The sequence below is a fragment of the Oryx dammah genome, unplaced genomic scaffold (assembly GCF_014754425.2).
Source record: "Oryx dammah isolate SB20612 unplaced genomic scaffold, SCBI_Odam_1.1 HiC_scaffold_27, whole genome shotgun sequence".
Taxonomy (NCBI): Eukaryota; Metazoa; Chordata; class Mammalia; order Artiodactyla; family Bovidae; genus Oryx; species Oryx dammah.
In genome coordinates this window covers 46,368,018-46,380,596 of record NW_024070211.1, presented here as the reverse complement: position 1 = coordinate 46,380,596, position 12,579 = coordinate 46,368,018, and the positions used below count along the sequence as shown (strand labels likewise).

General features: G+C 41.1%; 1 protein-coding gene across 3 annotated transcripts in view; it reads left to right on the top strand.

Annotated features, from left to right (window-relative positions):
• The window catches only part of LOC120854638 (aldehyde oxidase 2), an 80,433-nt gene extending 68,236 nt beyond the window's left edge, over positions 1-12,197 (top strand). Inside the window, exons 35-36 of one of the 3 annotated variants that reach the window (XM_040228839.1) lie at positions 9,349-9,424; positions 10,483-12,197. In XM_040228839.1, the coding sequence (XP_040084773.1) occupies positions 9,349-9,402 (54 nt within the window). In that variant the 3' untranslated portion in view covers positions 9,403-9,424; positions 10,483-12,197. Of the gene's footprint in view, positions 1-9,348; positions 9,425-9,977 lie in introns of all 3 variants that reach the window. The other 2 variants (XM_040228837.1, XM_040228838.1) reach the window with 2 other exon arrangements.
• Positions 12,198-12,579: the final 382 nt, after the last annotated feature.

Genomic DNA, 12,579 nt, shown 5'->3' with positions numbered 1-12,579 from the left:
TTGCACTGTCCAGAGAAAGAATTCCAATCATCTGCCTCGGGCCAGTCCCTGCTCAGAGGATCAAGGCCAGAGACCCCGCCCTCCTTCAGCGCAGGAACTCCTCTGGGCTGATCTGGCCTGGAGAGCCATGTCTGCCCATTCACAACAGCAGCAATGACACGGAATTGCAGAATCGTGTGACCTCCACTCCCAGAAGCCCAAGCATTTCTGACCTTTAAACAGAAGTTCTCCATCACCTTTTGCAGTAATAAATATCCTTTTCTGGAATGGGGCAGATTCGGGTAACCAAAAAAACACAACAGAAGATACTAATCTTCCTTTCTTGCCTGGTTGAACATGTTCAGCCTTCAAATGTCCCAGCTTTTAGAAAATGAATTTCTTCATTTCCAAGACTTCAAGCTGCTTTTAATAGTCCAGTTGTCTGGCAGTCACTCTGTCACATGCAGTGATAAAATGTGAATCATTTTAATTTCATTCACCATTTGAAACTCAGCCTGTCAGCTACCTAGTCCATGTAAGGAGGCCACATTTTCTCCCAAATTTGATGATTTCATGGTAAGATTAATAAATGTCTTCATGGATATAAAGCATGTACTGATTTGTACACCCATCAACTAAATGATCAGAGTCACTGTGAGAGTAACCTCTCATTTTCTAAAATACCCATAAGTGGATACATTCTAAATATCACCTCATATTATAATCTGTATTTCATATTACAAACCTCATTTGCATAGCAAGTATTTTTATCTTCATAAAAGTCACACATGTCCATTATGGAAAAAGTAGAAAATGCTGAAAAGAATAAGATTAAAATTAAAATCAGCCCTAATCCCACTAACCAAAAATAACCATAATAACCATAATATAACCATTTTGGGTTATGTGTATATATATATTTATAAATACACACATATGCACACTTTTAACCACATTTTAATTCATATAGGGTTTTTGTTTTATTTATTTAAAGTTTTATTGTAGTTTAGTTTGGTTACAATGTTATATCAGTTTCTGCTGTATAGCAAAGTGAATGTTATACATATTCATATAGGTTTATATATATATAATATATCCTATTTATATACTCATTTTATAAAATTTGGATATCCCTAATGTAAATATTTTAAAAGATTTGAATAGTGTAATGGGGAGTGACTCAGTTGAGCCTGCGTTCACAGGAAATCTGGATTGAGGAGGTCATTTTCCCATGCAATGGTACTCAAAAAATACAGTTGCTTAAACCCAAAGAGAAAATACCTGGCCAAAATTGTTTATCCCCAGCCACTGGAACAAGTTTTGGAGGCAGGAACAGGGCAGATACTTCTTAATACCAACCCTCCTGTTATTAAGGTTACTTAGAACATGTTGAGAAAGACCATTTATCTTTCATTCTTATCCCAACCCACAATATTCCTAGCAATTCCACCGACCTCACGTATATCTGAATCAATGAGAATACAGCCTTCTTCAAATTCTTGACAAGACTTGGGTGACCCAATGGTTTTTCTCTTCTAGCCTACAAACTTCCTCAACTGTCAGTCAGCAGAGAGAACAATTAAAGCCAGCCTTGAGTGGAGCCTCCTGAAAGAGACAGAGAGGAGGAAGTCCTGATTCTCAGTTTAACAAAGAGAACCAGAAACACACGAATATAGATTCTACTGTCACTTCCTGTCCCAGGGAATGTCAGTATTCCTCCATCCATATAGTAACACAAACCGGAAACCTTGGACTTGGCCCAACAGATCTCCTTCTCATACTCAGTAACTAGTCCCTCATCACACCCTGTCAGTCTGAACCCCTAACAATCTCTTCCACCAGTCATGTTCCTATTGTTGTTGTTGAGTCACTAAATAATGTCCAACTTTTTGTGACCCCATGAACTGCAGCACGCCAGGCCTCCCTGTCCTTCACTTTCTCCCTGAGTTTGCTCAGACTCATGTCCATTGAGTCAGTTGCCATCAGATGCCATCCAACCATCACATCCTATGTTGCTCCCTTCTCCTCTTGCCCTCAATCTTTCCCAGCATCAGGGTTTTTTCTAATGAGTCAGTGCTTTGCACCCTGGACTCTGCAGGTTTCTAGGGTGCAGACCAGTTACAGACCTCATAACTGGTCTGTAGGCTAGAACAGAGAAACTGTTGGATCACCCAAGGCTTGTCAAGGATTTGAAAAGGGCTGTCTTGATTGATTCAAGTATACGTGAGGTCAGTTTATTTTCCTCCATTTCTATTGACTTCATGTCTAACCACTATGTCATTCATGCATTAAACATTTATTGAGGATCTAATATGTGCCTGGCATTAATCTAGGTGCTGAGAATACAGCAGTGAATCAAACAGAGAGTGATCTCCACTTTCAAGAAGCTTACTTTCTAGAGACTCTAAGTCCAACTTCCATCTCTCTAGCCTGGGTCAAAGCAGCCTTGTAACTGGTCTCCCTACACCCACTGCAACCAGAGATGTCTGGTATGACAAATATGATCAGGTCCTTCTAGCATGTACACAAGGTGAAAAATTTCCCATCACTCAGGATAAAGATAAAACTGTTTATGTTGCCCTGCCAAGCCTATAAACCTGCAGAGTTCAACCTGGCCAGCACTCCCCCACTTCTCCAGCCACACGAGATACCCTACCTCGCCTTGTCTCTCCACCCCAGCTACGCTTGCTTTCACCTGTCTGTTCCACATGTCAAGGACAGAGGCCTCCACCAGCTCTTCCTGCTGCTTAGAATCATCTTCTTGCTTTTCCTCACTCAGCTAATCCCCCTGCTCACCTTTCATGTCTTATTTAAATTCAAGAAGTTAAATATTTCCCTTCTCCATAGTTTGAGGTTCAGGAGTATAGTGGTGAACTAGACTCACAGGCACCTTCTCTCTAGCTGTTTACAGCATAGTAGAGGGAGAAGACAATTGCTGTAAAGTATAAGTGCTTGCCCTGGAGAAGGCAATGGCACCCCACTCCAGTACTCTTGGCTGGAGAATCCCTGGTGGGCTGCTGTCTATGGGGTCGCACAGGGTCGGACACGACTGAAGTGACTTAGCAGCAGCAGCAGCATAAGTGCTTGCCCAACTCTGAGTTATCCCTGAGTGTCAACGGGACAAACTTTTCTAACTTAGCCTTAACCTTTTCTTACAGTCAGAGGGGTAAGAGATGAGGCCCAGCTTTGATCATTCATCCTACAATCCATTCATTCATCTAGCATACTTACTCAGCCCTTTCCATGTGCTAGGCACTGCTAAGAACTAAAAAAAAACACTGATAGTCAATTTCTGCCAAATGGATCCTACATTCTATTGGGAAAGCCAGACAGTCACAAGTAAAGAAATACACCATATAATTTCAGATGGTGATAAATATTGTGACACAAAACAGAAGAGTAGGCGGCTAGCACGTGATAGATTATTTTAGATTATTAAAGAAGCTTTCTCTGGAGTATTCATGTTTGATCTGAGGCCTAAATGAAGTGGAGGAACAAGCATGAAGCTGGTAAGGGTGTATTCCAGGCAGAGAATAGCCAGTGCAAATGCCCTGGGGCAGATTCAATGGATTCAAAGTAGCCCTCAAAATGGCCTTCTTCATAAGTCTCTGATCTTGCCTCCCTGGTAGCAAAAAACTTAAAACTGACAGGCTGCAGAAGCTGTTTTCCATGGCAGAGAGATAAAAGAAATATGTGGTTAAGCCTCTCTATCTTCCCATCTTTGGGTGAAACCTGAATAGTTCTTATCTAGTCCGCAGTTTCCTAGCAACTAGCCTGCATCACAATGCTGCTCTGCTGCTTCAGATCTTTAGCAGCTGTCATTCATTCACATGGCAGGCCTCCTAGACTCTTATAGCTTGGCTCTTGACCAGTTTTTTGGCACAGTAGAGCAAATGTGAACCTGCATTAGAATTTATTGAGGTGGCCCAAAAGTTTCTTCAGGTTTTTCAAAAAGTTTGTTCCGGTTTTTCTGTGAGATGTTACCAAACGAAATTTTTGGACAACCCAATACATTTGCTCCAACTACAATGTAGCTTTTTAGTTGAGATATATGTAAGGACTCACACTGGCATACAACACTGTACTATGAAAACAAATGTTTTTAGAAACAGATACTGATACTCTTTGTATTTGGTCTGTGAATACTTTTGTCAAAAGATGATTTGTTCTGACAAGTAAGAAGGTGAGACAGTCGGAAGGTCTGTATACTAGAAGATGAGCATTGGAAAGTCCCAGATCTCTTCTTTTAATAACTTTCTTATAACCACAAGGTAAATAAAAACCAGTGTATAGCTACTTCTTCAACAGAAATGATGGGTAAACATTCTGTATTTTTTCCTTTGGAGTTAAGTAAAATAATGCATGTAAAACTACTGTGTGAAATCAAGTCACTACGTAAATATTACAGTTCTGGTCTCCACCAAATATCTATAACTGCTATGACCTTTTTTCAAAATATGCCTCTCCCAGAGGCTTAAAAAGACTTTCCACATTGAATCAAGCTGACCTGCTGAGGGCAGGAAAAAAAAAAAAAACAGCCCTTAACACTTAGCAGCCACTTTCACAGATAACTGGCTTTAAGCATCATTGAGAAGCAGGCATTGGAAAGAAGCCTGGAGCTTTTTTTTAAAAAATCTTTCGGCTGCACCCAGCGGCCAAAAGGGACCTTGGTTCCTGGACCAGGAATCAAACCCGTGCCCTCTGCATTGGTAGTGTGGAGTCTTAACCACTGGACCACCAGGGAAGTCCCTGGAGCATTTTTGTGGTAAAAAGTTCTACAAATTGAATAAGCATATGAAAAAATTTTTTGACCAGTATGACAAAAAAATATTTTATATGACCAGTATGGTTACCTTGATTACAGTTGTTAATTGTTGCTCTTATCCAGGGGCCCTTTCTCAGGTGGTTCCCTCCTGGTCAGAACAGTATTGCTGGTGTTAGTTTCTGCTCTGAGCTCAACAGAGCAGCCTGGCTCAAACAGATACCATCAGAAATATCATTCCTATACAAAATTTCCTTTTTAGTGATGGGAGAGAGAAAATTGTAATTATTGGGAAATGTATTTTGTAAAGTCATTTAAAATACAAGGAATAAAAGAGGATATTTCCTTTAAAGGTATACAGAAAATGCCTAATCAACACTTTCAAATTAGGACTTTCCTTAAAAACAATTATTTCATTAAAAAAACAACTTTATGATTCAGAGACATGAAGGAATCCACAATCTTAAAAATTAGAAAAATACTGCTTTCTAGAATTCATCCTGCCCTGTAATTCTATAAAGTTGGCAAATGTCTTTTTTCTGAAGACCTTTACCTTCTCCATTTTGAAAACCTAAAACATAACCAGTTCGGAGAGGGCAGGAGGGAGGAGCATTAAGATTAAAAGATACAAAAAAAATACTGGATTTCCCTGGGGGTCCAGTGGTTAAAACTCCACAATCCTAAATGCAGGAGGTGTGGGTTCAATCCCTGGTCAGGGAATAAAGATCCCACATGCTGTATGGTACAGTCAAAAAAAATTTTTTTTTAAGATACAAGCTACTATGTATTGGGTTGGCCAAAACGTTCTTTTGGGTTTTCCCATAATAACAACCCAATATAAAATAAATAAGCAACAAGAATATATTGTACAGTACAGGGAAATATAGTCACTATTCGGTAATAACTTTAAATGGAGTATAATCTAGAAAAATGTTGAATCACTACGTTGTACATGTGAAACTGATAAAATATTGTAAATCAATTTATACTTTGATTTGAAAACAATTAGGAAAAAAAACCCTAAAACAGCTTCCTTTCACCTACTGTCCTGCCTCTACCTCATTAGGACCCATGTCTCATTTTCCCTCCCTGCTTCTTTTGCATTTCTAGGTGCACACACTCTGTGAGAGCTGGCAACATTAAAAGTGCCACCTGTTTAGCTCAGTAAAGGAAGCCCTTCCTGGCGATGAAAGAGGAAAGGCGTGTGAGCATTCCCTGTGCTGTGACAAGCCTACTTTACCTGCACTGTTCTCAGCTGGTTCGCCCCCGAATGCTAGTCCTCAACCCCATATCCTACCCACACACAGGCTTGCGTTCCTCTGAGCAGAGGGAGATATACTGTGAGTCTTACAAGCCTGCATGCCCTTTCCTTATGGTTTTGGAACCTACTCTAGCAACGCGTGGAAACAAGCAGTCTCTAGCCTGTTCTGCCGGAAGCTGAGCCACAGATGATCGGCAGGACCTCAAAGCAGCACAGTCATGCCTCAGTCACATGGATTCTGTGATACAGAGCACAGATACAGATCGCACAGCTTGGGCTGCTGCAACAGCTTCCCCGGAACACCGAGCCTGCGGTCCTGCTCCCATGAGAGACACACGCAGGCAGACAGGCGGGACGCACACACAGGCAGACAGGCGGGACGCACACACACACACACACACACCCCTTCACACATTCAGACAGGCATGAACTGGCCCGTTCTTCACCACCTCCTCCTCCTCTCTGCCTCTCATGCTGTCTTGGAAGAGGTTTTGTGACGAAACTGGTTCCACATTGAACATGCTTGTTCCGGGAGGCAACACGTGGTAACGCTTCATACAGTGACCTTTCTTACTGCTGAAGCCGATGATCTGATACTGTTAGTGAATATGTATTTTTGCATCTAAAAATTCTCCTACCTGGTCTCTGGAAGGTTGCTTCATTAGTCTGGCAAAACTGGAGGCATCCCTCAGATTAAGAGAGGGAATAAGGGATGCAGAATGGGAAAAACGAAAAAGGCAGCCATCTTATCCAGTCAGGGAAAGGAGCTATGACACAATTTCCTAGCTTTGTGATTAAGGTATGGCCCTGGAGTCAAAGGCACTGGAGTTGTGATCCCAGCCCTAATTTAAGAAAAACAAAATTTGTTTTTAATTGAAGGGTAATTGCTCTACAACATTGTGTTGATTTCTGCCATATATCAACATGAATCAGCCATCCAGCCCTACTTTTGATGATGCATTTAACCACTCTGATAATTTAATTTCTTTATAAAATGGAAATGTTCATGGAGAGAATAACTCTAGTTTCCTTATAGCGTTGTTAAAAGGTTTGAATAAAACACATGAAAAGCATTTAGCAGCTGTCACACATAGTAAATGGTCAATATACACTGATGATGATGTGTGGAATGATGACTGGGTCAGAAGTCCTCAGGGCTATCTTCAGTTTTGATGACTCAGTGATGGACTCACAGAACTCAGAAAGCTGTTATTCGTGGTAATGGCTTATTACAGTGAAAGGATAGAGATTAACATCATCAAAGGCAAAGGCACATGGGGCAAAGTCCAGGAGAGACCAGGTGAGGCTTTCAGGTGTCTTCCTCCAGTGGAGTCACACAGAGAGCCACCTACTTTCCCCAGCAGCAACATGGAAGAAGAAGATACATGCAGTATTGCCAGCCAGGGAAGCTCAGCTGAGCCTTGGTGTCCAGGAGTTTTATTAGGGATCAGTCACATAGGCACAGGTTGTGCGCAAAGCTGACCTTAGTCACTCAGTGTCCAGCCCTTCCAGAAGTCAAGTGATATTATTAAGACCTCTGGTAAACAAAGGCACTCTTACAAGGCAGGATATTCCAAGGGCTAGGGTGTTACTCCCAGGAGTTGGTCAAAGGCTAACTCTTTCTTTGGAATGTGCAGAGTTTGGACAATGGAGGCCTCCTGAGTTCATCCTTTCCTGCGCGATGAGGATGATGAACAATCCCGGATTGATGACACTAGGCATTGAAACCAGTGAGACTGGGCAAAGATATACTTCAGAAGGTTTAGCTATAAGTGGAATCAGTCTTGACCACCAAAGTCAATATATTGCCTTAATCATAGCTATCAAGAACCAACAGGGAGAAAGAGGAGGAGGGAGAAAGGGAATGATGGCCCTAAACAAGGGAGAAGTGAAAGAGAAGATCATGAAAGGCCAGTGAAGATCTGCTTACATCCCAGAGCTGGGATCCTTGAGGGAAAAAGGGAAATTGGGTCCTCGCTCAAGAAGCTAGGGAGTGGGTGAGACCCAAGAAGGCTGGGGTAGCAAGAGAATGAGTATTGATCTGAGTCCCAAAGTAGAAGAGTACCCCGGGAACCCAGGTCTGGTGACAAGAATAGGAAACCAGTTTTTGGAGAGACTAAAATTTAACAGAAGAGTTGACCTGGATCTACTTCAGACGAGACTGAGGAGCTTTGTCCTGCACCCAGCCCAGTCCTGGTGGAACAGGCTGACCCTAAATAAGACAGCCAAGTAAATCCTAGTGCAGCAGTTAGGTTAGAGAATCGGGGAAGTCCCTCTCAGGAGGACAAACTAGCCCTCTATTTACATTTCAATACAGATAGAGAGCAAACTGGAAGAATGGGGCTGGTAAAGATATCCTGACAAGTTAGGAGCCGGGCTGTGTTTTTGTTTGTGGTTTTCTGTCCTCTTTTTGTGTTATTTTTTTTTGTGAAATAAATATCAGGAGACAAGCTTTCTGAAATTTTCATAACTTTTCATTATTTACAGAAAGTTTTTTATGTTTTTAACACTTTTGTAACTAAAAGTCAACTCTTCAAACAAAAACATGACCGCAGAGGAGGCGGGAGTGTACATTCTGCATATTCTGCTTTGGGGCAAACCCAGCAGAGAGAATTCCACAGATGGGAGCTGCAGACCAGAACGAAGAAGGACAAATAGGTTAAATTCTTGGGGCTTCTAACCCAGAATAGAGAAACGGGCCGGAGTTTAACTGGAGCCAAATCATTTGGCTAGGCATGTAAACAGGGCTCTTCTCAGATCCCTGCAGAGGAGTCTGGGTCTGTAAACTACAAGCAACTCTCAGCCTAACCACTTTGCCCTTCTCATTCTCCTCCCACAAAGATTTTCGTTGGATTTATAATTCTTTGGGGGATTCACATCTGAAAGGCAGAGAAGATAGGTTAAAAAATCCAAAAAAGTCAGTGTCAGTCGCTCAGTCACGTGCAACTCTTTGTGACCACATGGACTGTATCCAACCTGGCTCTTCTGTCCATAGAATTCTCCAGGCAAGAATACTGGAGTGGAGAGCCATTGCCTTCTCCAGGAGATCTTCTCAATCCAGGGATCCAACTGAGGTCTCCTGCTTGCAGGCAGATTCTTTCCCATCTGAGCCACCAAAGTGTACCCTCTTAATTAGCAGTGTAATGGTTAGCAGAGATGACAGCACAGACCCCCTATCTTTTCAGAGCTGTCATTTGAAAGGAATGGTACAATCCCATTCCCCAGGAAAATTCTGCTGCTTCCCATCACAAACATCTTCCAAAGCCTACAGATTTGATATCATTTTCCTGGTGAAATATTACAAAGGTATTATAATGTTTAGTATTTAATTTACTTTCTTTCTTAGATCCCAAGAGATGATCCTAAGACATTTAAACCCTGGTCTATCACTGTGGCATAACACTGCCGTCACTGCCTTAAAGGTAAGATCAATAAGCTGAAAGAGAATTACTCAAAATGACAAGATCAGCTAGTCCAGTGGTTTTCAAGCTGTGTTCTGTGATATCTTAGGATTGCACAAGTGTGTAAATCAAGTTTCTTTTTTAAACCCTTTTTTAAAAAATTAATCTTTATTGGAGTATAATTGCTTCTTTTTAAATCTTATCCAATATTTTCAATGTTTATTTATTTATTTATTTGGCTGCACTGGGTCTTAGCTGCAACATGCAGAATCTTTTAGTTGTGGCATTCAAGATCTAGGTCCCTGACCAGGGATCGATCCTGGGCCTCCTGCATTGGGAGCATGAAGTCTCAGCCACTGACCCACCAGAGTCTTTAACCATCTTCCTTTACCTGCAATTTCAAATTTTTGCACTCTTCAGAGTAGCATAACTTTCTTATGTATTTGCTTTATGTGCTGAACATTGATCTTACTAAATGTATTCCACACTAAAATCATATATGTGTGTGTGTTCCCCGTAACATTTTAAATCTCTGCTAAAAGTGTGTCAAAACTGGATTTCCTTAATGGCTCAGTGGTAAAGAATCTGCCTGCCAATGCAGGGAACATGAGTTTAATCCCTGGTCAGTGAAGATCCCACAGCTTTGGACCAACTAAGCCCTTGTGTCACAACTACTGAGCCTGTGCTCTAGAGCTGGGGAGCCACAACTTGGGAAGCCCTCCTGCCTTGGAGCCTGTATTCCACAACAAGAGAAGCCATGGCAGGGAGAAGCCCGAGCACAACTGGAGAGCAATCCCAACTTTCCACAACTAGAGAAAGCCAGAGCAGCCATGAAGGTCCAGCATAGCCAAAAATAAATAAGTAATCTTTTTTAAAAACCTCTGATCTCATTTTATATGATCTCTCTGATTCTTATTTTATAAATGAAGACATGGAGGGCAAGAGAGAATAAGTAACTCCCTAAATTATTCAGATTTGTGAAGCTTACAGTTCATTTTGTCAACTACTTATTGTTCTCTCCACATACAAAAGTTGAGATTTGTACCCCTTTATAATTATTATCTTTTCTTTTTTCCCAGGAGTTTCAGTTTTTCACAAGTGAAAAGATGGTTTGTTAATGCTAACTGGACTCCAAACTGATATTCTTGCATTGTTGTGTGGGGAGTGGAAGACACAAAATTTAGAAATATTATTCAGATTTTATTATATTAAAAAGATGAATCATTACTTCCAAATTGTTGACTTAGACTTTCTAGCCTAAAGGCCACCAATCAAACACTGCACTTGTCACAGCAAGGAGCATAACGTTGATTTTCTCTGAAGATATCATGTAAATATTGCTGTGAAAGCAAAATTTCCCTTTGTGTACCCATCCAATCTAACTAAACTAGTAATCCAGGTTACAATTCTACATTGAAAGATACTTCTCAACGGAAGAACATGTGATTAGTTTTCCCAGAGATGTGTTTGATTCAGTTGTTAGAACACCATAAAAGTCCTAAAGGTTTTGTATTATTTTGTTTTTACTGTGGAGTAGCTATGGGTCTGTGTATGTGCATTGGACAGCAAAGGAATATTTTCCTCATGTGGGTCATCTATGCAACTGGTTAACATTCTTTTGGAATTTGGAAGGGAAAAGCAATGTAAAAACATTTTTAATATATTATCACAAAACCCTTTATTTTTTCTAACTTGGTTATGAAAAAGTATCCACTCTGTTATCAGTTTCAGAAATGCTTAATTGCTCAGTTTTCCAAATATAGAAGTAGGTGCCATGGAGCTGGACCACAAAGAAGGTAGAATGCCAAAGAATTGATGCCTTCAAACTGTGGTGCTAGAGAAGACTCTTGAAAGTCCCTTGGACAGCAAGGAGATCAAACCAATTAATCTTAAGAGAAATCAACCATGAATACTCATTGGAAGGACTGATGCTGAAGCTGAAGCTCCAGTATTTTGCTCATCTGATGCAAACAGATGACTCCTTGGAAAAGTCCTTGATGCTGGGAAAGATTGAGGGCAGAAGGAGAGGAGGGTGACAGAGGATGAGATGACTGGATGGCATCACTGATGCAATGGACATGAACTTGGGCAAACTTCGGAGATGGGAGGGACAGGGAGGCCTGGTGTGCTACACTCCATGGGGTTGCAAAGATTCGGACACGACTGGGTGACTGAACTACAACGACAACAACGTGGAGCAAAAGAATCCTGAATTGTAATCACCTTTATGCTGTAGTTAAAACATGCAGAATCCATCAAATTCCACTGACCTGCATTTTAGGGGCCTTCAGAGAAGGAGAAACCAGCATATGAATTAGGCCTCATTTGACCAAAAAGTCGGAGGATAAAATGATGCTCTGTCAACCAGAAGTCATACCATCAAGCTCACCAGTCATCTGCAGTGACTCCTGGAGTGAATGAAGGAGGAGAGGCTGAAATGACAGTGCTGGGGAAAGAAGGCAAAGATTGGGCATGTAGTCTATTCTGAGGGTCGTTGAAGGCCATGAGCACGTCTGATTGAAGGGACTGGGATGTGGCTGTCCACAGGCCTGTCCAGTGGTGGGAGGCGCCACTGGGCCACAGGAGCACAAGGGAGGAAGTGGAACAGGAGCACAGAGGAAAAGGAGACAGGAGCAGAAGGGTCATGGGCAGGGCATAAATGATACAAGACTCTTGCGCACTGGAGCAGGAGAGCTGGGGACTTAGTGGGTGTAGCCAGGGTGAAATAAGTTGAAAGTAATAAAGAAAAAATGTTTTGGCTCTTGAAAATAAAATCCTTAACTGTGTAATCTAATATGAATGTGAGAAATGCATGTGTTTTTATCATTTGTGTCATTTTAAATGATGATAAACATAACTTTTTTAAAAATTTGGCCTATTAGGGCTAAGGATTTTTCATTTGTCATGGTTGAGAACTATAAAGCACCAAGAACAGAGGGATCTGAATAAAAATTATTCGTGTAAATTGGTGTACTAAAATCTGGATGGTGTGGATATAAGTACTTTTGAAAAAAGACTTATTTGAAGCCACATCCTAAAAACCAGTTCCTTGAGCTCTATAAACCTTGGTAAAGGATAAAACTTAAAACTTAACTAGAATTTTTGGATAAGTAATACATTCACACAGTTAAAAAAATATATGCAAAGGTGTGCAGGGCAAAGACTTATTCTAGTAT